The following is a 27,500-nucleotide window of genomic DNA, read 5'->3' as shown; positions in this document are numbered from 1 at the left end:
GAGGATGCCCATTATTGGGAAATGGCTGAATAAGCTGTGGTATATGATTGTAATAGAATATTGTTGTGCTATAGATGAGTGTGATAAGTATGAGAAACTGGGTTTCCACAGATATTGATAGAACAGGAAAAGAGGAGGTAGAGGTAAAATATCTTGTTGGGGTATATCCAGTCACCTGTGAGTGGAGGAACTGGTTAGACAACTAAATTCCTAACAAATGGGGTTTAGGGTTAAACTGCCCCAAATCGGCTATGATCAGTGACAAGGCATAAAACTTTTTCAGGGGATTGTAATCCAACCCAATTGCTATTCAGATGGTGAATCTCTGACTAATTGTAACCAACCCGGACTGTAAATCTGACCAATCTAAACCTTCAAAGGGGAGTTAAAGAAATGAGTTACCTGTATAAAGTTTGTTACCTCAAAGTAGTCAGTGTGTCTCATCTATGAATATACCCACTTCTCATGAGAATCACTGAATAAAGGATTCTTCTCTCACTCTAAACTAAACTCAGCATTGGTTGTAACACTACTCCTGGACCAGCTTGCAACTGGGGAAGCAGCGGGCAGTGGCAGCTCCTCTCCATTTATTCCCCAATTCTGCTGAGTTCCAGAGTTCTTTGGTAACACAAGCATGCTAATTTCACAAAATCCTGGAAAGACTCACATGAACTGATGCAAAACGAGATGAACAGAACCAGAAGAATATTGTCCACAGTAGCACCAATATTGTGGGATGGTCAATTGTGAATAACTTCCTTAATCTCAGCAATATAATGCTCCAAGATTATGTCAAAGGATTTAGGATGAAAGTGCTGTTCACCACCAGAGAAAGACCTGCTAAAGTCTGAATGCATACTCTTTTTCACTTTATTAAAAATAAAACTCGCCTGTGTTTTCTTTCATAGTGTGAACAATATAGAAATACATTTCACATTATTGCACATGAATAATCGATATCAAATTGCTTAGTATCTCTGGGAAGGAGGTAGGGCAGGAGGAAGGATAGAGTTTGGAATTCAAAGTTCAAAAGAATGTTAAAACATTTTTACATGCACTTGGGAAAATATAAAATATTATTAAAGGAAAGAAAACTAAATTCTGCCTTTCAGGCAATTAGATTTGAGGTAGAAGGGACCATTAGAATCATCTAATTCAACCTTACTTTATAAATCAGGAAACTAATGTATACTGGTGTTCTAGTTTCACACATGTTCTCTGGATTCCTTTTATTAAGAACAATAGATTACTTAATATCATTCTTTAGGGATCAGATTATCTCAGAGTTAACTATTGAGTTTCTCAGTCACTTCCAACTTTGTCACAAGCAACTTTTGTTTGTGATCTATTATGGCTTCCCTAGTCACTCCCAGTTCTGTATAATTGTAACCATTTTTTGAGGGATAATTTATGTAAAGTATTCTGTAAGCCTTGGCTATGCCAAAGTAAGGGATTATTTTTGTTCCTAAATCTTCTCTTGGAATGGTGTTGCTTAAAGGTAGTGATTAATGAATCAGTTTCTAGGCTTCCACTGGCCATATTAATTCATAAGACAATGATGGTCTAACAGATGCTCCTTTACTTTTTTTATTGTTTTAAAATTTTTAAAATTTAAATTAAAAGGTTTTTTTGGTCTTTTACTTTTATAAGTGAAGGGAAACTTCGAGAAGCAGTGCAGACTTTAGTGAGGTTTACTAGGCTAACTAAATTTCTCTTTAATTAAAACTATAATATATGTTATAGAAAAATAAATATAAATATATAAAAATAAATCTTGAAAAAAGTATCACTTACTCTATAGTATAGGCATAACTTGGAGATACAGCAGGTTTGGTTCCAGAACATCTCAATGAAGTGAATATGGCAATAAAGCCAGTCTCATGAAAGTTTTTGTTTCCCAGTACATATAAAAGTTATATTTACATTGTACCATTGTCTATTAAATGTGCTGTTATATTATGTCTTAAAAAATGTACATGCCTTAATTAAAAATACTTTACTAATAAAAATGCTAACTGTTAGTAACTCATAATTTTTGTTCTGGGTGAAAGATATTGCTTCAATAATGATGGCTATTTGGGGTGGTGAAAATTTAGGTCTCTATGGCAATTTCTTAAATAGGACAATGAAATTTGCCTCATCAGTTGACTCTTCATTTCACTTGAATACTTAGAGGCCATGGTAGAGTTATCAATTGACCTAATTTTGTTATGAATAGAGAGTCTTATAGAGAGGAAAAGAGAGGGGAAGCTGTTAGGTAGAGCATTCAGAATACGCACAACATTTATTAAATTCCCTGTTTCACATGAGTGTAGTTCATGGTCCCCAAAACAAATTTGTAATATCAAAGGCCACTGATAATAGTTCACCCTAACAGATGTGATAATAATTAAAAAAGTTGGAAGTGTTTTGAGAATTACTAAAATGTGAAACAGAGACACATGTTGTTGGAAAAATGGTCCTGATAGACTTGCTCTTTGCCACAAACCTTCAATTTGTAAACAACAATCACAGCAAACCCCCCCCCCCAAAATTCCCTATAATATCTGCAAAGCACAATAACATAAAACATAATAAAGCAAAACACAATAAAATGTCTGTAAACTCTTCCCAAAAATGCTGGAAAAGAAAGAAATGAAATAACTTGTAAAGATTAATTTATATAACTAATGGGCAAAGTGAGAATTAGGGATTATTTCAACTTTGTCCATTTGCCTGTTAACCAAAACTACTACTACATAAATTTTTTTTTAGCTCCTAACTCACATTCTCTCTACTATCAGTAGAACTCTCCTTTTTGTTAGAGGTGACAATGAGTGGTGAAATATCCAAAAGGGATGGAAAAACTCTTGATCACAAAGTAATAGGCAGGCCCAACTCTGTATCATTCAAGACACTAAAATATAAAGGAACATTTAGAATTTGGTAAACCAAGATGCTAAAGAGGTTTAGAAACAAAGTCATCAGGGGGATGATTGTAGAAATTGAGAATTTTTAGTTGAGAAAAAACAAATAATGCATGAAAAATATAAGGTAAATGGAAGACATTAGTTATCAAATAAATGAGAAATATTAGATTTATTCTATAGCCTTCCATTGGATAAACCATGAGAAGATGTGGATTCAACTCAACATAAGAGAAGCTCCCTTTGGTATGATATTAAAGGAAAAAAATAATTGATTATTTTAAAATTATTTTCTAACTTGATGAAAACATTTTTCAACCTAAAATTGAACACAGGTAAGTTTTAGGTTGAAAAATGTTTTGTTTAATTTAAAGGTGGTCTAAAGTCTAATTTAAGATTTCCTTGGACAAGTCACAATTTTTCAGTTTCCATATCTGTGTTAGGACAGTGTGGCACAGGGAAAAGAATGCTCCATTTACTACCAGAGGACTTTGTTTGAAACCTGATTCTCTTTTTCACTTTTTTTGTGACTTTAGGCAAGTCACAGTTTTCTCATCTGTAAAGTTTATCATCTTAGATAAATGATGGAGGTAAGAGGAATTAAATGATTTTTCCATGATCACACAATTAATAATAATAGTGAGGTTGAATCCAAAGTGGTTACCTATATTATTATGTATTCCAATTTAGACACCTCATCTAATCACTTGAAAAATATGTAATCTACATTAACTGTCTCTTGATACAACAAACATTCATTGACACATGATTTTCTTCTAGATCCCAGAGTGGGAGACTGGCCACTCATGTCTTCTCCTCTGCCACAAGCCATTATCCTTGGGCTCTATGTCTACTTTGTCACTTCTCTGGGTCCAAAGCTTATGGAAAACCGCAAGCCCTTTGACCTCAAGAAATTGATGATTACATACAACTTTTTAATAGTGCTCTTTTCTTTATATATGTGTTATGAGGTAAGCATTTTTAGTTTTTCTAATGGGAGATTTTTTTTATTAGAATATAAAATAAGCTTGCTTCACATACTGTCATTTTAATAATTATTATGATTTCAAGGAAAAGTACAGAGACAGATTTTTATTGACTGAGTTGAGCCTTAGAAGGCCTTGTCATATGCTTCCTTTAAAAACTCCAAGAATTGTCTTAAAGATAATGAATCATTAGGAACAAGTTCAGTGTAATTCAGCCTAGAGGCAAAGTGAGAAATTTGTTAATTTATCAATGCAGTGTGAATTTTTAATAGCTTTGAAGTTAACAATTCCAAATGAAATTTTAGCTTTAAAGTATGGGACCTAAATTTTTTGTGAAATATTAAAAATGTTTCACATAAAGATTATGATTAGAATATTCAGGAAATGGATTGGGGTGGAAGACACTGAAGATAAAGTAGAAATTTCTTTATTTTGACATTGAAAAAAAAGCTTTCTAATGACATTTTTCCTTATCATTTTCATCTCCAAAATACTTTTTGATGTATTAGCTCCTCTTATAGTTACCACATCCTAATATTGCTTTGTGGAATACTATTTGTAAAATACTTTGAAAACCTTAAATCAATATGTAAATACTAGTTATTATTAAATATAGTTATTATCAGGAAGACAGATCTTCTTGATTCCCAGGTAACTGTGCAATCTTGCAAGCCAAGATGTAGTAAGACATAAATGATATAAATATTCTTCAAAAACCTATGTAAGTATATGGTAGTGTCGCATATTATGAGAAGGCTGTAGTTTGCTTAAGCATTTAATTTAGTCTGTATTTCAAGAAATATTTTTTAAAGTTTTCATCTTTAAAAATCCATTCTATTTCTATTAAGCTAAAAACTGTGGGGTTTTGTTTGTTTTTCAGGTATAAGAAATATTTTATTAAAATAGTGTTTATGTAGTACTTCATTTAAGGGGGGAGGGGATGTGTTATAATGAATTTCCAAAATGTTTAGTTGTAATGGAATTTTACTAAAATGAATACACCCAAAGGGCAAGTCTTGAAAACAAAACATATTGATTATGTATCCTCTGTATAGTAAACAAATGCTTATTAAATTAAATTGAGAATGAATTAGTGGACTAATTGCTACTGGTTAACAAAAAATATTCTCTTCTCCTTTCCAATGCTTGAACCAATCTGTATAGTGGAAAGAAAACTGGATTGAAATCAGAGTACTTGAATGTGGGAATCTTACCATGTCTCTTATTATATATGTGGTCTTAGGCAAATCATTTAACTTCCTTGGCTTTAGTTCTGTAATCTGTAAAATGAGCTATTGGTTAAGATCACCACTAAAGTATCAGCTTTTCCTTTTTAGAGGTTGATATCTGAAGATAGAATTTATTACATAGGGTACATGGACAGGGACCAGAGAAAGGGGGACAGATTCCATTGTTGTGATAACAGCAGATGGTTTGTAAGAGTTTGGGGCTTGGAAATAGGCTAGTTATGCAATTATTCTATATAGTGATGCTTGTAATGGCAGCTAGATGGTGCAATGGATGGAGCCTGAGCCTGAAATCAGGAATACCTGAGTATATCCAGACTCCTATACTTACTAGCTGCACTACACATAGTGTCAGTATGGGTGTGTCACTTAAATTCACTTTGCATCAGTTTCCTCATCTTTAAAATGGGTTTAACAGTACCTCCCAATCAGGTTTGTTGTGAAGATCAAAAGAGCTAGTCATTATAAAGTATTTAGCATAGTGCTTGGCCCATAGTAAATACTATAAAACTTTTACTTATTATTATTGTTGTTATTATCAATAATAATGCTTTACTCCTATGGGAAAATGGTTGAATTTGTCAACCTCAGGGAAAATTGTGGCAATCCCTTGTACCCCAGTAACTAGTACTTCTGTGACCTCATTTTCTTCTAGTAAGTAGTAACCAAGCTACATTCAGCTTGCCCTTTCCCTTTCAGAGCAGAATGGGGCCAACTTCATTCTTCATCTTCCATAAAAAGGAATTTAACTATTTTCTTTGTTCCTTCTACTTGCTTCCCCAGGCTGCTTGTACCAACTATTCTCATTTCTCTTTATGCATTGTGTGATAAGAAATTTAAAGTATTAGAAATGAGATAAGAAGAGAATGTCTTTTCCTCTTAGTCTGCCTTGAATTCAGGTAGCCTAAATGATTATTACTCATGCACCAGCTTTTTCTCACAATGAAATGGGTGTTCCTTTTGGCTTGGATGATGTAAGTGATTTCTGATCCTTGTTAAATAGCTATTTTGAAAGACTCAAGTATATGTGAAATGAATATATGCATATCTTACTGTGGCATTCTTAACTAATAGGAAATTTAGAGATAAGAAAATGATGAAAAGCTGCAAGAGCCCCACCTCAATAAAAAGGTTGCTACCTTTAACAGATAAAAAAGATGCCTTCTTGGTTGTATAGCACACAAGGTATAGTCATTAGGTATGCAGGCTAAATAACCTCATCAAGAATGTAAAGATAGGCCCTTGTTGACCCCGGGTCAAATAGGGAATGAGATAAAGGAAAGAAACATTTATTTGAAGAACCAAGCCTGGATATTATGTTTAGGATATTATGCTTTCCCTATTCTATGTATATTCAAAATCTCCTTAAGAGAGTTAGTTACTCAGCACACATTAGAGACCAAAAAAGAGTCTAGGGTAGAATGTAAAAGTTAAAAATTTCATGTACTATCTCATATTCAATATAGTGTTTATTTTCTATAGAATAAGATAGTTATCAGTTGAGAACTTTGTGATCACAGCAACTTATGAAAACAATCTAATAAACTATGGGGCCATTATGATGAGCAGTAAGGGAGTGCTCACTTGGTCAAAATTAGAGTTCCTTAAAGTATGACTTGATGAAAGGTATTTATTAAATACATATAATATGCTAGGTTCTATGTTGAGTGCTAAGAATGCAAACAAGAAAATTATGGTCTTTATCTTTGAGGAGTTTATATTCTAATATAGAAGACAACACATGTAAAGGAATAGTGTTCAAGGAAAGATGGCTTTTTTGGGGGGAGAAATTCTCTAAAAAGGTAGTTGGATCAGTCAGTAAATATTTATAAACTCCTACTATGGGTTAAGCATGATACTAAACACTGAGGATACAAAAGATAAAAGATAGTTTTGTTTTGGAGACCTTGTAATCTAGTGAAACAGGCAACTTGCAAAGAATCATATACAAACAAGCAATATATAGGATAAATTGAAAATCATCAAGAGGTGTTGGGAAGGATGTCTGTAGAAGGTAGAATTTTAGCTTGGACTTCTTAAAGGAAGCTAGGAGGTAGAGATAAAGAGAGAGAGAATTTGAGGCATTGAAGACAGCTAGAGAAAATGCATGGATGGTGTTCAAACATTAAAGAAACAATAAAGAAGCCAGTGTTGCTTAAGTGATAGATATTGGGAGCTAAGTAAAATAGAGAAACTCTGGAAAGCTAGGAAGAGATCTGTTATGAAGGGCTTTAAGAGCTAAACAGACGATTTTGCATTGGATACTGGAGATAAGAGAGAACCACTGGAGTTTATTGCATGAGGATTAGGGGACAATAAGGTCAAACTTGTGCTTTAGGAAGATCACTTTGATAGCTGAGTGTAGGAGAGACTTGCCAAAGGGAAATAATCAGCAGGTAATTGATTGGATATGGTGGTGGTACTGATGGGGCTGGTGGTGGTGGTGGTGGTGATGATGATGGTGGTGTGTCTGTATGTGTGTATGAAAGAGAAAGAGTCCTAAGTCAAGCATGATGCATAAGATGTGAGCCTGGATGCCTGAAAAGATGCTGCTGCCATCAAGAGTAATGGAAAGTTTGTAAGGGACAAGAGAAGGGATAACGAGTTCAGCTTTGAATATGTTGAGCTTAAGATGTTTACATGACATACAATTTAATGTTTAATAGGCAGTTGGAGATCAGCTAAAAATGTGGGGCTAAGTGGATTTGAGAATAATTAGCATGAGATGAGATCAGGACATGAAGTTCAATAGAGGGAGAAGAGACAAAGGACCAGGAGAAAAGCCTTTCTCCTGAGGTTAACAATGTGATCTGGATGAAGATCCAGCAAAGGACACAGGTTAATTATTTATTGATAATTATAAATTAATTATTCATTACAGTTTAGATCTTTGGAGCACATAGCAAAACTTTAACTAAGGTGAAGACTATGTCTTAGTGTAAAGGAGAGTACTAATAAAAAGATTTCCAGATATTAGCAGATTTAGCTTTCCCTTAGTGGAATCAGTCATGTCTTTCTACATGTCTCTCATTCCTGTGGTGCATTTTGAAATTTTCTCAGCTGATTTAGAAAAGATAGTCCTAACAATGTATTTATGCATATATTTTTATCAAAGTAGGAAGGCAGTATGTGTTCTGTCTCAGATATATACTAAATATGACAATGACCAAAAATCATAACCTCTCAATGGTCTGAGAATATAAATTAGAGATAACTTGTCAATCCCTATGAATAGAAGAAGTTCTACATTGGTTGTGTTCTCAATAATTGAAATCACATATATGTGTTCCTTTAATCTGTGCATGGGTACATTATGTATTTGTATCTATAGAACTATGTTTTCTTTATAATCATTCTATTAATAACATGTCTAAGAATCTGTCATGTGTAGGGAAATAAAATGATTAAATGGGAGGGCATGCCTGTCAGTTATATTGACTACATCAATTGTGTTTGCTTTTGCTGTATTTCTTTGTTACAAAGGAAGGTACCTACTGCTGATTAGGAGTAGGAGGATCTATCAGAAAATAATTATGTTGTAAAAGTACTAATAAAATTTAAAATTTTAAAATATATATGCTATCCAACTCAGGTGCTTGTATTTTTAAGATGAATTTTTAATGACACAACCTTCATGATATTTCATAGTCTTTTTTTCTTCCTGAAATGCCTCCATATGTCCTTGAAGAATCATATTTTCAAGTTTAAAAATGACATGACTACATTTTATCTGTAATAGACTATTTGTTTAAGTGGGTGTCATCACATGGTAAAATAAAATTTTAAGTTAAAAGTTTTTGCATTAGATTTATCAAATTAGAAATGTTCAGACTGAAGGGAAGACAGGACATCAACTGTCCTACTCAGTGAAAATTTCTAAGAAAGGTGAAATGTGGGATATGGGCACTTGTGGGCAAATAGACTATTACCAACCACTTAGAATATCCCTTACTTTTAAAATAAATAGAAACCTTGGTTACTCACTTTCAAGTACTGTTTTAATAGTAAACTTGATCACAATCAGACTTGAAAGTATGTTGATACAGTATTTATATTCAATTTCAAGCCATCATCTTCAACAAACAGTTTATTCTTTTCTTTACTGGACTAAAGCCATTTTGTGGGTGTGTTAGAATTAAAGTCTACCAGTTTGCAAAACTGTAGCTGACTTACTAATAAGATTGTTTTGTTTTTTGGATGATCCAAAGCCCTAAAGAAGATTAACTAGTTTCCCTTATCTTTAAAAAAAAAATGCTACTTTGTCCATTTTCTTGAATTTTTATTTAAAAGAAAATAGTGTCATTTGATCTATAACTTAAAGATGAACCCTGGGCAGAAGGCAAATAAAAACACAGTTGTTATGTTTACCTAGAAGATATCCAATTTAATGTTTATTTGGTTATTTGCTTATTTCTTAAGTCAAATATTGATTATTGCCAACTATAAGAAAAGATTTCAGGTATTAAAAGCTGAATATATCATCTTTCTTCACCTGGCAATCATCTGAGTTAAATTCATTTTGGAAAATCTTTGCCTCACTTTTCTTCTGTTTGTTGTTTCAGTGGAATACAGTATGTTGGGATAACTATCCAAAGAAAGTTGTTTTATTTGGAACTATTTATATGAACAACAAAATTAATTTGACTATGATTCATACTTGGTCACAACTTTAGCTAACCTTTTTCCTTCATTGTTGAGATTTCTCATTCAGGTACTCTTGTAAGAAAGGTGTGGGTCAAACCTAGTTGAAATACTTAGGTGCAGGTGGGTAAGCAAATATTTCCTTATTTTTCTGTGTGTTTTCTTTTTTCTTTATCTGTAGTTCATAATGTCTGGCTGGGGTGTAGGCTATTCATACCGGTGTGACATTGTTGACTATTCCAGATCACCTATAGCCCTAAGGGTAAGTTGTTGTTTAGTAATTTTTCAGTTGTGTCTGACTATTCATAACCCCATTTGGGGTTCTCTTGGCATAAATACTATAGTAGCTTGCTATTTCCATCTCCAGATCATTTTGTAGATAAGGAAACTGAGGCAAACAGAATAAAGTAGTTTATTCAGAATCACACAGCTAGTATCTGAGACCAGATTTGAACTTGGGAAGAAGAGACTTTGACTCCTAGCATGGCATTCTATCCACTGTGCTACTCAGCTGTCCTCAAAGGTAATTTGTTACTATTACAGCTGGACAATTTTGAAGGGTATTTTTAAACTGAATTTTAATCACATTTACTGTACCATAGATTCAAAATCAGTGGGAGTATGGAGCTAAGATGATAGAGAAAAGGCTGGGTCTCACCTGAACTCTCACAAATTCGGTTGTAGAACCTACAAAAGGAGGAGGTAAAATAATTTTTCAGCCCAAGAAGCAGAGGTAAAAATATAGAAATCAAAAGAATCCACTGATTATCTCCTGAAAGTGGGCCCCAAATGAAAACTCCCAGGAATATTATAACTAATTCTAAAGTTTAGGGCCAGGTTAAAAAAAAGTAAGCAGGCAGAAATAAACAATTCAAATATCATGGAACTACAGTCAGAATAACATAAGACATAATAGTTTTTTCACTAAAAGGTTAGAGGTCTTGGAACATTCCAGAAGGCAAAGGAGTGAGGATTACAATCAAAAATTATGTATTCAGCAAAACTGAGTGTAATCCTTCATGAGGAATAAAGTAGATATTCAATAAAACAGAGGACTTTCAAGCATTCCTGATGAAAATAACAGAGCTGAATAGAAAATTTGACTTTCAAAGATCAAGACACAAGAGAGCCATAAAAAGGCAAATAGGAAAAAAAAGAATCATAAAACTTTCAATAAGGCTAAATGGTTTATATTCTTCCATGGGAAAATGATACTTGTTAATTTGTAAAAACTCTAGAGCAGTTAAGAGTATACCTATTGGGAGGGCACAGGTGTAAGTTGAATACAATGGGTTGATTTTTTTCTTAAAAAATAAAATTAGGGGGTAAAAAAGAGAAATGCACTGGGAGAAGGAGAAAGGGAGTAGTGGATGAGATAAATAATCTTCCATAAAAGGGTCATAAGAGAGCTTTCAAAGTGAAGGGGAAGATGGGAAAGGTGGGGTAGAGAGGAATAAATCTTACTGTCATTGAATTGACTCAAAGGGGGAATAATATACACATTCATTTGGGTATAGAAACTATCTTATCCTATAGGAAAGTAAAAGGGGAAAAGGAACAGAGAAGGAGGGGTGATATAAGGGAGGGCAAATTGAGGTAGGTAAAAGACAAAAGCAAAATATTTTAAAAGAGGGACAGGGTGAAAGGAGAGAAAGTTTAGGATAAGCAGGGTGGAAATAAAATGGAGAGAAATACACAGTAATCATAACTGAAAAAAATTTTACAGGTAATTTCTCTAATAAAAACTTAATTTCTCAAATACATAGAGAACTGAGTTATATTTATAAAAATAAGAGCCTTTCCTCAGTTCTTAAATGGTCAGAGGATATGAACAGATAGTTTTCAAAAAAAAGTAATCAAAGCTATCTATAATCATATAAAATACTCTATGTCACTGTTGATTAAAGAAATACAAAGTAAAACAACTTTGAGCTACCATACTAGATCTATCAGAAAAAGAAAATGACAAATGTTGGAGTGGATGTAGGAAAATTGAAACATCAATGTATTGTTAAAAAAATTGTATATTGATTCAATCATCCTGTAGAGCAATTTGGAACCATGACCAAATAAGTATAAAACCATGCATATATTTGATCAAGCAATAGCACTATTAGCTCCATATCCTAAAGAGATTTTTTTTTTTTTTAAGGAAAGGACCTATATGTACAAAAATGTTTGTGGCAGCTCTTCTAATGGTGACAAAGCATTGAAAAATGAAGGGATGTATATCAATTGGGGAGTGGCTGAACAAATTGTTATATATGATCATGATGAAATACTATTATGCTATTGGAAATGATGAACAGGATACTTTGGGGAAAACTTGGAAAGACTTACATGAACTGATGCAAAGTGAAATGAGCAGAACCAGGAAAACATTGTACACAGTAATAGCAATATTATAAGATTATTGATTGTGAATCACAATTATTCTCAGCAATATGATAATCTAAGACAATACAAAAGGCCTATGATGAAAAATGCTATCCATCTCCAGAGAAAGAACTGGTGGAATATGATTGCAGATCAAAGCATACTTTTTCTCTAATTTCTTTATTTATTTATTGTTGTTGTTGTTTGGTCTATGTTTTCTTTCACAGCATGGAAATATGTTTGCATGACTACACTTGTGTAACCTATATCAAATTGCTTGCCTTCTCAATAAGGGGGTGGGAGAGAGAGAATTTAAAACTCAAAATTTAAAAAGAAAACAAGGTTAAAAATTGTTTTTACATGGAATTGGGTGAAAAATACAGTATTAAATCAACATAAAATCAGTTTTAAAAAATCCTTCTGATTGTCCAGCTATAATAGTTGCTAATTGTGACGTCTGAATAAAAAATCTATGAATTTTAATTTACTAAATTAAAAACTGATGATGTATGAATGAATTCAGATTTGAGGCTGAAAGTCTTGGGGGAACTTAAATTTTTTTTAATGAAAAAATCAGAGAAAATTAAACATATTTTCCTTTTCCTTCCTTCTCTTTTGTTTTTGGTGGGATAGAAAGTGTTAGTATCATTATTTGCAGTCTTTAATTAAAATTTTTTGTTCTCCTATGTATGTTTTTGCAGATGGCATGGACCTGCTGGCTTTATTACTTCTCCAAGTTCATTGAGCTATTAGATACTGTAAGTAGGAAATCATCCAGTTAAGTAAATATAAAAAAGTTAAAACAGTATTATTTTGATGATGATTCCCTTTCTCACTAGCCACTAGCTAGTACCTTTCATTAGCTTAATTATCTCTCATTTATAAAAAAAAAAAAAGAATGCATAGAGAAAAATAATTCAATTTTCAAAGTGTTTCCCAAATCTTAAAAAAAATATATCTCTATACATCAAATAATGCCAAATTATTAAGTACTAAATTTACTTAAGCGCAACTTTCTTATAATCCACATAACAGTTCTCCTTTACTCCACTGATTTGAGTTCTACAAACTGTCTCAAAATCCTTAAAATATCTTTCCATTACTTTGAGTCTTTTGATTAAGTTCAGGACAGGAACAAATCTATTCTAGGCTCTTTATAATTCAGATTTGGGAAGGACTACTGCTATTAAACAAAATTGTTCCTATCAGAGGGCAAAGGACCTTCAGTTTATAAAACACTATAAACTAATGCTAAACTATTCCCAAAGAATGTATCTTATAAAACAAAAGCAAACAACAACAACAATTCCTCTCACAACAAACTTATCATGGATCTATAGAGAGCATAATCCAAATGCATTATTTCATACTAAAGCCCTTGTTTATTAGGTCTCCTTTTAATCTTCCTTGTAGGTATGCTAAGTAAGACAAACTTTGGCCTCAGGATCTGCTGAAATGCTTCTACCAAAGATTCCCTTTCTCTCAATTCAAATGATCCCGTTAGAAAAAAATCCATGTGTATTTATTTTTCTTTTCCTTCTATGAAAGTTAGGACAAAAGAATCACTCCATTCTCTGTTGCTTCTAACTCTAGTTAGACCTAGTATGAGAACCTTAAGCCTCAAATCTTTTCAATTGTATTCTCCCATTAGGGCTATACAACCATGTCCTGTGTTTCAAATCTTCATCTCACTTATTTCTCTATTTTATTATTCAGAGAATGTTGGAAGTGGAAGGGATATTAAATATCCTTTAGCCCAACTCTTTCATTTTACAGATAACACAGGTGAGGCTCAGAGAGATAAACTGATTTTTCCAAAGTCACAGAGTGAGTGAGTCCTGGGTGGAAACAGGCCAAGGACCAGAATCCTATTGACTCTCATCCAGTTCAATTTTCTTTCCACTGAGCCATGTTGCTTCTTTATATTTTTGTAAGCATATATATTTTGGCTATGTTGTTATTTTGCATGTTCTCGGTACTATGCAGAATACTGTGCATTTACCTTCCAATAATCTTCTTCTTTCCCAATATTGCTACATAACATTGTTCCTTTGGGCTGTTCTGTTCTTAGCTAGCTTATTCCTATGGAATTCTGGATTTTTTTTTCTTTTTTACTTTTTTTTTCCTTTCAAATTTCCTATTAATTTTTCTTTCATACTTTGCAAACCAATAGGCAGATTCCATTTTATAGTGCCTTGACTTGGCCATGTTTCTTAAATTACTTTGCCTTTTGTTTCCCAGATTAACTCTTTGGAGGTAGTATTTAAAAAACACATACCACATTATTAATATTATGCCTTGTACTTTTTCTTTTTGGATGATTGCTAATGGTTTGAAAAGAAAATCTTCTTTATTTGCTTAAGTCTGAATTTATCTAAATTTGTTTCTAATCCCAAGAATTAAGGCCAGTCTATTCCTATCATTATTTCTTTTCTCCCATTTGCTTCAAAAAATCACTCTGATTTCTTTTATTTGTTCCTACTCCTTCTTCTGTCCTGCCCATTTGACCAATTCATTCCATTTCTACTTCTCCATCCCTCATAACACTAAAACCTTAATATCTCTTGAATTATCTGACTTCATAATCAGATAAAGGAGAGACAGTTTCTTTGATGTTTCCCCTTATGAAACCATCTTCTGTAAACATTCCAGAAAACTTGATTTTTAAAGCAAATTATGTTTGTGTACTTACTAAAAATATTTCATACTTTCCCTGTGTTTGTGTATACTAAATGAAAATTGCATGTATTTTAAATGTGAACTTGATTTTCTTTAAATTATTTCAGATCTTTTTTGTTCTGCGTAAGAAAAATAGCCAAGTTACTTTCCTGCATGTCTTCCATCACACCATCATGCCATGGACCTGGTGGTTTGGAGTCAAATTTGCTGCAGGTAGTTGAGGGAGAATTGGGATCATGTGTTATAATAATAATAAAATTTCCATGTTATAAAAACAGTAATAATTATAATGGCATTTATATTGCACTTAAAGGTTTTCTAAGTGCCTTGGCAAATATTATCTCATTTGATCCTCAAAACAACCTTGGGAAGTAGGTGCTAATATTATCCTCACTTTACAGATGAGGAAACTGAGGCAGAAAGGGATCTTGCCCAGAATAATACATTATAAATTGTCATTAAAATAAAAAATATTTCCTGGAAGGTCAGAAAAGACATTCAAATGAAACTCCTGACTTTTTAAATTCCTCACTTCATTTGTGGGGATCTTACATAGTTTTTTCTGTTTTGTCTATTTATTTTTTCCTAGCCCAAAATACTAGCTATTTAGTGTTCTTTGGAACATGTATCCTTTATTTGAGAATACTTTGGGTCCTCTTTTTAGAAGTATCATTTGCTCCATAATGGGATGTAAATCCTTTATTAGTAGGGATTTTGTTAAATAATTAAGAGGCAGCATTGCATAATGCATAATAAGCTAGTTAAGTCTAGAAGACCTGGATTTATGTTCTTCCTATGACATGTTCAGACTATATGACCTTGAGCAAGTTACTTAATTTTCTAAGGCAATCCTCTGAGACTATAACTTGTAGAGAAGGTGTCAGTCTCTGTTGGTGAGAACATTTCTTCATTCATGAAATACTGAGATTTAATTTATTTCAGTTGTGTCTGTTTGTCACCTTAGTTGGAATTTTTTGGCAAAGATACTGTGTAATGGTTTGTCATTTCCTTCTTCAGCTCATTTTACTGATGAGGAAACTGAGGCAAATAGGGTTAAGTAACTTCCCCAGTGTCACACAGCTAAGTGTTTGAGTCTGGATTTAAATTTAGGTCTTCCTGATTCCAGGCCAGGAACTCTATCCATTTCACCACCTAACTTCCCCTTCTATACTGGAAAGTTAATGTCAATATCAATGTTCAATATACTGTACCTATATCTAGATTTTTTGCCACCAACATTTATTAAACATAATCAGTAATGTTCCCATTAAAGGACCTGTCCAAAATTGACTTGAATTTTTGTGCTATTTTTAGTACTGAAGTATCCTCTGAACATGTTCTTTTTTTTTTTTTTTAATTGGTCATGAATGGTGTTTGAATTTAGTTCTTTTGAATTGATATGATTAATAAACTCTGGAATTATTTTGTCTTTTAAGTTATTTAAAAAGACAAAGCTATTCCAACTCCTAGATTAATTTACGAACTGACTTTAAAAGGAAGGCAGCATGGTATAGTGGGAAGAACACACTTCACTTCTGAAGTCACAGGATATGGGTTCAAATCTCATTTCTGATGATTATGACCTACATAACCTTGGGAAAAGTTGTTTCTGGGGCTCAATTCTGTGATTTATGAAATGAGAGGGTTGTATTAGATGGCCATCTGGGAGGTCTCTTCCAACTCTAGACCTATGATTCTTATAATTTCTTTGGCAGAGAGAACTTTTTTTTTATAGGAACTCTTTTTTTCAATACAGATCTCAATTAGCTTATGACTGACTAGATCCAAGTCTTAAGGAACTGCACATTGTTGTGCTTAATAAATATATATTGAGTGAATGTATTTTACATGATAGGTCTTGAATATTATTAATAGTCATAATTATATAGTATAGTCATAATACAATTATATCTAATCATTTAAATAACTATTTAATGATGTGTTTATAATTATAAATATTAATCATTATTATTAAATTATATATTGGGACTACAAAAAGAACTTTCAGAGAATTTATCCTTTTTCTGATATAGAAATCAATTTCCACTGAGCCTTTTTTCCTTCAAGACTCATCCAAGATCTCATACAAATAATACAGTCCAGGATCAATTCCCATCTTAAATTTATAATGTACTTTAAAAAACTGCAGTTTGTATAACTGAGATTATGTACAATCCTCTTTTTTGTACATAGAAATGTTTTTGTTTCTAGATGTTTGTTAAGTTCAGAATGGAAAAAAGAAAATAAAATTTTAAAAATTGAACCTTCTTTTATATAGTATAAAATTTTGGGGAATAAAGTTTATAGCTGTTCTCAAGTTTAAGAAATCTTTAGGCTGCTGGAATAAAGTTTTTTTTTTTAACATAGTAATATGCAACATAATTTTAAAGATTAAGGAGAAAACTTTTAGAAGTTTCCAGATCCAAGCTGACATAGCAAACTCACAACCTTGCGAAAAAAACACTGCAATTCAGGGGTAAGAAAACTAAGAGGAAATTGTAGCAGAAGGAGTTGGCAGAGCCTACTGTGACTTCAGACTTGCTTTTGAGTTCCCTGCATACCAGGAGACATGTCAGCCATTGAAATTGTTCAAGGGGGCAGCTAGCCAAGGAGAATTTTTCCTGAGGAAACAGATCTGATTTTTTAACCCAGTTCATGAAATAGAATTTAGGCTACAATTATATTTCTCAACTGTATCTATTTCATTTTACTTTCATTTAAGAAATGTTTATTAAGTACCTGCCATTCGCAACACAGTACACTAGACTCGAGAGAGAAGCCAGTGCAAATGGGAGCAGCACCCCACTCCCATCTGAGACATTTATAATCCAATAGGAGGGAGAGAATATTCATATAAGGTGAAATGTAAAAATATAATTCCAAGAAATCCTTGTTAGGGATTCATAGGGAGAAATCATTGTTGCTTTGCTACCTTCTTTTACCCTATCTTGTTTCTATTTGTTAAAGGTTTTAAAAATATTCTTACGAGTTCTAAGTCATCTTGGTTGTTTGTCTGTCATATATAAAAAGTCATTGACCTTTTGAGGACTAGAAGTCCGTGGTATAATGCCTTAGTAACTATGTTATAGCTTTCCAATAAATATTAAATCAAATCTCAAAAAAGTATTCAGCCTTTTTTTTTTTTTTAGAAAAATACTATCTAATCTATATACTAACACTATTTTACGAGAGACTTTTAAAGCCATAAAGTGAGAAACAACCAAATATCTGACTCCTTAATACCAGATTAAGTTACTTAAGCCTAATCTTTAAATCCATATTTCAGAAAAATGTATTTGTTGTCATTATTCAGTCATTTCAGTTGTGTCTGACTCTTCATGATCTTATTTGGGATTTTCTGGTCAAACATACTAGAGTTGTTTGCCTTTCCTTCTCCAACTCATTTGACTTAAACAAGGTTAAGTGACTTGCCCAGAGTCACACAGATAATATTTGAGGTCAAATTTGTACTCAGGAAGGTCAGATTTGAACTTCTGATTCCAGACCCAGCACTCTTATTCACTGAATTACTTAAGAAATTGAGTCTTTTTGATTACAGGCCCAAGGCTCTATTCACTAGCTGCCTCAGCTCTTGATTTATTTGATATCAGGGTAAGTTTAGTAATTTTTCAGTCATGTCCAATTCATCAGACCTCATTTGGGGATTTCTTTGGCACAGATATTAGAGTGCCTTATCATTTCCTTCTTCAGCTCATTTTACACATGAGGAAACTAAGGCAAATAGAATTAAGTGACATGCCCAGAGTCACACAGCTAGTAAGAATCTGAAGCCAAATTTGAACTCAGGGAGATGAATCTTCATGACTACAGGCCCAGAACTATCAACTGTGTTACTTAGCTGCCCAAATATATATGTTTATAAATATTAAAATATAAAACAGATATTACTCCAATCATATTCTTAAGTATTAAATGTGTACATATACATATGGAAAAGATTTTTTATCTACAACTCACACATCATTAAGTAGCCCCTCTATGCAGGGGATAAAATTTCAGCAGACAGGGGGATAGAATCTGGCCCCTAATTTCATTGGTATAAGGCATTTCCAGGCAAGGGAATTCCTTCTACCAATGAAGGTTTACTGCTTCTTTGCACCTTTGAGTTTCTTTAAAAATTTTTTTTTTGCAAGGCAATTGGGGTTAATTAAGCTAATACGTGTTAAGTATTTGAGGTCAGATTTGAACTCACTATCTCCTGAACAACGCCAGTGTTTAGTCAAAGCACCCTCTAGCTGCCACACCTTTGAGTTTCCTAAAGTAGAATTACTCTAACATATCCCTGAGCAGCATGCAAAACACAATACTCCCATTGAATCATATTAAAATGTAATTGTGAATTCTCAATAGAGAAGTAAAACCTTACCTAAAAAATGTAAAGGTGAAAAATTTAACAAAATAAACAAAAATACAACAACACATATGATAACATTATATTTTTATACTGAATCAGTGGTATGGACTGCAGGGATCTTTGGTTTCTATGAGTTCGACACCACTGTCTTAAGGCACTGAGAGTGTAATTTATTTGCCCAGCATCCCATATAGCCAATATGTCTGGCTTCAGAGCCAACTCTTGATTTGGTTTTGTTCAATTGTTTCAGTCATGTCTGAGTTTTTACGGCTCTTGGGATTTTCTTGTCAAATACACTGGAGTGCTTTGCTTTTTCCTTCTGCATTCATTTGATAGATGGAGAAAACTGAGTTAAACAGGGTTAAATGACTTGCCCAAGGTCACACAGCTAGTGTCTGAGACCAGCTTTAAGAGGAGTCTCTCTGAGGGCTCTGTGTAATATGGCATCACCTAGCGGGCTTAGGTGATTTACTAGGATATTGATTTACTATGTAGATAATTCAAGTTAATAGTGCAAGAAAGGATTTGAGAGGAATTGAGAATTATTTTACATTTTACTTTGTGCCCATTGACTCTTAAAATCTTATTCTTTATTGCTTTTGAGAAAGAGTTAATAAAAATACTAAGAAATTAGATCTGGAAAGGACTTTAGAGGCCCTTTGGGCCAGCACCCACTTTAAAGTTTGAAGAAATAGAAACTTCTGAAAGTCGTCAGAGCTGGAAGGGACTTTAGAGACCATTTATTTTAATTTTCTAAAGACAACAACTTTGTTGATATAATACACTGTATTCCGGATTCCCTTAAATCAATGGCTTCTACTTTGTAAAGTTTCTGTCATACTTGCTTATTTTTTTGCATTCATGCATTTTTGAAGTAACTATATCACTGGACCTGGAGTCAAGAAAATTGAGTTCAAATCCAGCTTTAGATACCAGCTAAGGGACCCTGAACAAGTGATTTGATATTTGTCTACTTCAATTGCCTCATCTGCAAAATAGGGATATGATAATAGCACCTAACACCCTGCCCTAGGATTATATAAAATAATATTTTAGAATACTTTGGAAACCTCACAGAACTATATGAATTATTTTCTTGACATCTTTGTTTGGTCTTCCACACAGAGTTCTTTCAAATACTTTGTTCATGGGATTCAGTGCCATTCAAGGCAACAATATCTAAATATTTTCAACTTGTGGTTCTAACCTTTACTCAGAATGAAATTGTCCAACTTGGAACAGATTTTTTAATGCATTCCAGCCCAGTGGATATTTATCCTGACTGCCTGTTGAACTTCCTTATACAATAACATTAGCATGGTTTTCCTCTTTGTTTTCCTTTATTTAAGAGTATATACTTAACAGATATCTGTAGATAAGTTTGAAATTTACTTTGCATATGTCCAAATCAAAAGAAAGAGAAAGAATGGCAAGAATTGCCCTGCTCTCCAGGTAATAAAACATTTTGTGTTGTATATCTACAAAATCTAATGCATTTGAAGATTCAAATATTTTGGGAGCCCTGTTGTCAGAGAAAGAAAAACAACTTCAGAGAAAAATAATCTTTTATCAGGAAAACCTTGCAAAACCAAGTATAACAAACTTAAACCTAAACTATCAAAGATAAGATTAAGTCATATCTTAAAGTTCTCTAAAACATTTTACTGCTTTCCTGGCATATTTGCTTAAATTTATTTTCCAGAAGATTGTACAAATTGCAAATAATAAAAGTTTGACTAATTATAGTAGTATGGGTTTCGTATATGATAAAATCTCATTTTAGGCATCTGCCAATAGACTTAAAATATTTTAAAGAGAATATTACCATTACTGGGGATTAACCATTTACTTTGGCACTCTGTGTAATAGCTTCTGACTTGCTAGGTCATTGATACTAGAATCTATATTTTAGAACCCTTGCCTTGGTGAAAATATCAGAATTTCATGATTTAATAGATAGTTATAATGATGGCCCCATGCTAATGACCAAAGAAATATTTTTCCATCATAGAATCATGAGGCTCAAATGAACATCTAAAATGTGTTAAATATGGAAGAGCTTTTGTGAACTGCCATAAATACTCAAAAATGGACTGTATCTTATAGCTCTCCAGAAAAATTTTGCAACTCTTCTAGTATATCTGTTTAAATTTATGTTTTATAAGGTTAAGAAAAATGTGAATAATAAAAAGTTTAAAAATTTCAATAATCAGGATTCCATACATAATAAAACGTCATTAATTCTGACTCCAGTGGGAACTCTGGGGGCACAGAGACTTGCCAAAATTGAATTTGACCATGCTTATAAAGAAAGAGTTTGCTAAAAGCAAATTGTATCAACAAGATTAGAGGAGGGAAATGCAATTGCTTGAGAGAATAAATTATTTTAGGCACTCCCTTGGCGCTTTGTAAGCATGTGTTTTGTGTATAATTATTATGCTGATTATAAATCTTATATATTCATCTGATCTCTTTGAAATAACATTTTGTTAATCCAATTGAATTTCTTGTATATATTTAAAAGTAATTGTCTATTTCTATGTTGATCACTAAACTACTGTGTTAGAAAACCAAATGGGGCAATATGGTAAAGAAAATTTTGGATTGGGATGCAAAAAGACTTGGATTAAAATTCCATGGTTGGCACTAATTGGCAGTGTGACCCCGGGCAAATCACCTAATCAATCAGTGCCCAGAGAATTCCTTAGAACTGATTCCCTAAGTCATAGACAGTTAGTTGACAAAGGGAGTTCTCAATAAGGACTCATATCATATGTAAGGTATTGCTCCACAAAAGTCTTATTCCATCCTTAGAGGGTAACCTGGAACCTTGATCGTTCTTTCACATAGTCTGACAGTTCCTATCAAGCTTTTGGAAGGTCTTTAGGTATAAATCTGCTATCTACGTTCTAAATTGCAAGAGGTTTAACACCAAAAATTGTCCAATAGTTGATAACATTTTGTGGCCACTAAAGTTCATATAGATAATGTAGTCTTTTCTGAATGTCATCTGAGTATCTCATTAGCATATTAAATTCATTAAGTTTAATATGAAACTTTTTGTCTTTTCCTGTATAACTTTTCTTCCATCACATTTCCTTATTGAAATGAAGGCATCATTATCCTTCTACTTTCAGATTTGCAACCTTATAGTTAATCTTAATTTTCTTTCCTTTCACCACCCATATCCAATCAATTACTAATTCTTATGGATGCTATTTCTATATTTCTGAAATTGTTTCTGACCTTTTTTGTCTCTCTCCTTGACTATTGCAAAAATAATTTGGATTTGCTTCTTGCTTCCAACTTCTATTCAATTAATCTTATATGCAATTCCCAAAATAACCAATAACGTAGTACAGGTCTGACCATAGTATACTTCTGCCTAAAAAATCTTTAGGGGCACTCTATTGCTTTGGAAATAAAACACAAACTCCTTAGCCTAACATTTAAGGTCCTTTCCTAGCTTATTTCCATGTAAATTCCTCTCAGGCATTCTACCTTCCATTCAAAATGTTCTCCTTGAAATTTCCAGAATTCCGAATTCCATTTTATAGGCTCTTTACCTTCATACAATCCATTCCCCCTATGCCTGGCTTGTATTCCCTTCTTATCTTTGTATCTTAAAACAGGATATTTTAACCTAGGTTAAATGAACTTGCTTTTAAAAATATTTTGTTAACTATTTCAGCATAGTTGGTTTTCTTTGTAATCAGTCCTATGTTTTACATTTTATCATTTAAAAATATTACTCTGAGAAGATATTCATAAGTCTTTTCCAGACTCAAAGAAGTCCATGATACAAAAATGCTTAATAAATCTTGTCTTAGAATTTTTCACTTCCTTTAAGGTTTTGCTCAGGTACCACCTCTTACAGAAAGTCTTTCCTGATTTCCCCTCAATTTTTGGCATTCTCTCTTTTTTCAAATATCTTGAAGCTGCTGCTCTGTTTACTACTTGCCTCCTCCATTACAAAGTAAGCTCCTTGAGGATAGGGAATTTTTTTTTTTTTTGGTTTTGTTTTTGTTTTCGCATAAATAGAATATAACTCGGTGCTTCCATATAGAAGCTACTAATCTACATTATTGGAAAAATAACACAGTGATAAAAATACAGATCTTACAATTATTAGAAGGTTTAAAGAATTATTTTCTTTAACATTTTGTAATTTTAAATTTTTTTTAGTTTAAATTGAGTTTCTCCAGTAAATCTGAAACTTTGGGGATTTGTTGTATTAATGAATTAAAAGAGCACCATTCTTTGTAAAAAGCAAAATGCTTTTATTATTATATTTTAAAGCACCAAAACTAATACCTTCTCTTACAACCATGAAAAATATGTTACCTATTGTGTCTTTGGTGGAAGGAGAAACCTTTGTAATGTTTGCCTGTCAGTACTACAGATCATTGTTCTACTTGAAGAATATTTTTGAAAAGTATTGTGGGTAGAAAAAATTTTTAAAATGTATATTGTAACATAAAACCATTATAAATGAATACATGTTGTATTTGAAGCAAATAGCCATTTGAAGCAAGAGCCATTTTACACCTCATATAAACAAATTATATTGGCTAAAGTCATGGATTTTGCCAATTTTGGTGATTGTTCATATATTTTTTCTAATTTGTTGTCTGATTCAGTAAACTTGAGTTTTCATGTGACATTTTCTTCCAATTAAAAATCAAGGAATAATAACATTAAAAATCTTCAATCATATATATTTATCTCTTAGACAACCAGTGACAATGCTGAATTTTTGCAGGTGGTTTGGGAACATTCCATGCCTTATTGAATACAGCTGTTCATGTAGTCATGTACACCTACTATGGATTGTGTGCACTGGGACCAGCCTATCAGAAATATTTGTGGTGGAAAAAATATTTGACAACACTACAGCTTGTGAGTAATTCACCCCTCCGTCCCCCCATAGTGGATTTTAAGGCCAATAAGTGGAAATCAGTCCATTTCTATGTAAATTATATTCCCAACTAAATAGTCCACAAGGCAAACAAATAACTTCATCATTGTACAGTATGTAGTTAATCTTTTTGATATAATTTTAGTTTTATCACTAATCTAGCTGAAAACAATTGAGTATATGTATAAAATAGTAAGTACTAATTATAAAATCTTAAACCAGATTGATGTGTGTACTATCCTAGTTGTTTCCTTTAATTAAATCAAATAGGCATATTTGAATAATTAACATGAATCAGCCTAATGGGATCTATTATGACTATAATACTCAACTGAAAGAGAAAAGATTCTCTTTCTTGGTTTAAACATTCTATAGGTTATCCCACAATATTGAATGAATTATTTAATTTTTAAGTAATTAAAAATTACTAACCCTTCTTCCTCCTCTGTACTATTTCCAAACTTAATATGTAGAAATTCCCATATTTCTTTAACATGAGAGGATTATTGTCAGAACCAAAAACCAAAATTCAGAATGTGATAAATCAATATGCTTTTAAAAATTGTTTTCCAATCACAATTCGTAATTACTCTCTAATCAAATGAGTGGTCATATACCTAAAACACATGCCTAAAAAATCTATCTAACAGAATACCTCTCCAACATGTAAATTTAAATTCTGCATCATATAAATTTCTACAAAAAATATGACATGTAGCTATATTTGCTTTAGAAGTACTATTTAAGACTTAAGCAGAGTATTAGCTTAAATGTTTTTGTATCAGCAACTTACTGTGTCCAGCAAAATGACTTCACATTTTACCAAAGCTAAAGAAGAAAGAATAGATTTAGAGTTGTGTGGCTAGATCTGACATTGAAAAAGGGAACTTCTAGTTATTGTTTAACAATGATTGAGTGCCCAGAAAATGCTAGGTATCCAATGAAACAAATCTAACATGCTCTATGTATTAAGATAGAAGAATTAATTTTTGATTCAAGACCTGTGCCATATTTGAATGTGTGCTTAGAGTCAGTTTGCCTTGAGTATATCCAGAAGGAGCTACTCTCTGTTCTCTCTATAGGAAGCCTCCTCTAGAGGCTTCATGGTGTTATAGTAAAAATACTGTAATTGGAACCAGGAAAACTTATAGCTTCAAATACTGCCTCTGACTTTTAACTAGCTTTGTTAACTTAGTTTACTTCTTTGAGGTTAAGTTTCCTCATCTGTAAAATGAAAAGGTTGGATTATATTGCCTCTGAAATCCCTTTTAGATCTAGATTTGTGATCCTAAAATCCTTAAAAAAAATAGTAAAAATCCTTCTTTGTAGAACATACTCTGAATACTTAGAAGAATAGCAGGGAAAGGGAAAGCCATTTTTGCATGCAACAATGGTTCTCAAAACTCTTTTCAGATTAGTAACAGTATCATTTGAGAGGCTTATGTATGTAATTATAAGTATGAAAATGTAAGTTCAGTCTAATTCCTGAATCATACATCTCTATGTAATTGAAAGTGGACCTTCCATTTCATTTGGGACTGACTAAACTTTGGGGCGTGCTTTTGAAAAACTAAATTTAGTGTGTGAGAAGATGATAGGATTTTTTTTTTTTTTGATTATTTAAAAGTCAGGGATGCTCTTAGCTCATTTTGCAAAGAGAACTGCTATACATTTAGATTGTTGTTGTCCAGTTCTGTATGACTCTTTGTGATCCCATTTGAGATTTTTATGGCAGAGATGTTGGTGTGATTTTCCATTGACTTCTCCAGTTTATTTTATAGACAAGGAAATTGAGGCAGAGTTAAGTGAATTGCCCAGTTTCACACAGTTAGGACGTGTCTGAGGTCCAATTTGAACTTATGGCCTCCTGACTCCTAGATCTGCACTCATTTAGGGATATATTTAGGACAATCTAGATTCTCCAAAGAAGATCTTCTCTGTCGCTAGTGGCAATCAGTCCTGACCTGATATCCATAGCAAAATAACTCTCAAGGAAGTTACTTTTTAATCAAAATTGTATGGCCCAGGAGCAGGCAGTAGAGGTGGAACAGAGATACAAGTTGGTTGTGCAAATAGTTAAGAATTAAACTATTAATTAATTAAAATATTTAAATTAATTAAATTAAATTATTAAAATACCTGACTATTTTTTTTTTTGTTGTTGTTCTCTTCTTTAGGTTCAATTTATAATGGTGACAGTCCATATAGGACAGTCTTTCCTTGTCAAGGATTGCAAATACCAGTTTCCAATCTTCCAGTACATCATTATGTGCTATGGGTGTATCTTCCTGATTTTGTTTGCCCACTTTTGGTATCGTGCTTACACTAAGGGGCAAAGGCTGCCCAAAACTGTGAAAAATGGAGTCTGCAAAAGCAAGAATAATTGAAATCTCATGTTGACACAGATACTTCAGACTGTTATCCTATATTCTAGACAATCAAAACATATTTAGATGTGCAGTACATTTTGTATGTTTTTCTTCAAAACCAAGAGCTTGTATTTTTATGATAAGTTATTTGGGTTTCTCATATTTGAGAGGGAGGGTAATATGCAGATTAGAAATGAATCTTCAGGGGCAGCTAGGTGGTACAATGGATAGACACCAGTCCTGAAGTTAGGAGGATCTGAGTTTAAATCTGGCCTCAGACACTTAAAACTTCCTAGCTGTGTGACCCTGGGCAAGTCACTCAATCCCATTTGTCTCAGCAAAAAAAAAAAAAAAAAAAAAAAAAAAAAAAAAAAAAAAAAAAAAAAAAAAAAAAAAAAAAAAGAAAGAAAAAAAAAAGAAAAAGAAATGAATCTTCAGGGTTGTTTTTGTTTTTTTATCTTTTTGGCATTTTCCATTGCTATACAGAATCTAAAGGTCTTGCTCGACACCTTTCATTGCAATGATACAAGACAGTTAAGGCATAATACTCTTCAAAGAAGTTCAACATGCATGAAAAATATCTCATATTTTGAGCACTGAGAAGAGGTGAAACCAGTAGCTTAGATATTGTTGAAGGTGGGCTGGCTTTATAGATGATCACTGTTGACTTCATAAAACACTTCAATGATCCTGGAATTTATTTTAACTCCAGTTAAAATCTTTACCACTTCACTTCAGTGGCAAACATTAAGCAATTTTTTTGGAGTCTGTCATATTAAATATAATTTAGAGGTAATTTGTAATCAGTGGGTGCTTTAGATAGCAGTTTTAGTTTCTACTGGCAAACTTTCCTACTAGAACATTAAGAAAAAGTTTATAGGAACTAATAGGCTAATTAAAAACAACCCATTACAGATATTTTATCCCTGGGTAGAGTTGAAATTGTCAAGAAAAAAAAGCAATTTGAAGTTCAGCTGTGATCCTCTTTTTGAGTATTTTTATT

The 27,500-nt window shown here is 32.6% G+C and overlaps 1 protein-coding gene across 1 annotated transcript in view; it reads left to right on the top strand.

Moving 5' to 3' along the window:
* ELOVL7 (ELOVL fatty acid elongase 7) overlaps positions 1 to 26,770 on the top strand; it is a 108,119-nt gene extending 81,349 nt beyond the window's left edge. Inside the window, exons 3-8 of the mRNA XM_031965375.1 lie at positions 3,687 to 3,877; positions 9,962 to 10,042; positions 12,858 to 12,914; positions 14,943 to 15,048; positions 23,973 to 24,109; positions 26,306 to 26,770. Of these exons, the coding sequence (XP_031821235.1) occupies positions 3,687 to 3,877; positions 9,962 to 10,042; positions 12,858 to 12,914; positions 14,943 to 15,048; positions 23,973 to 24,109; positions 26,306 to 26,515 (782 nt within the window). The 3' untranslated portion in view covers positions 26,516 to 26,770. The remainder of the gene's footprint in view (positions 1 to 3,686; positions 3,878 to 9,961; positions 10,043 to 12,857; positions 12,915 to 14,942; positions 15,049 to 23,972; positions 24,110 to 26,305) is intronic.
* Positions 26,771 to 27,500: the final 730 nt, after the last annotated feature.

The sequence above is a fragment of the Sarcophilus harrisii genome, chromosome 1, assembly GCF_902635505.1.
Source record: "Sarcophilus harrisii chromosome 1, mSarHar1.11, whole genome shotgun sequence".
NCBI classification, from domain to species: domain Eukaryota; kingdom Metazoa; phylum Chordata; class Mammalia; order Dasyuromorphia; family Dasyuridae; genus Sarcophilus; species Sarcophilus harrisii.
This window is presented reverse-complemented; position numbering and strand designations above follow the sequence as displayed.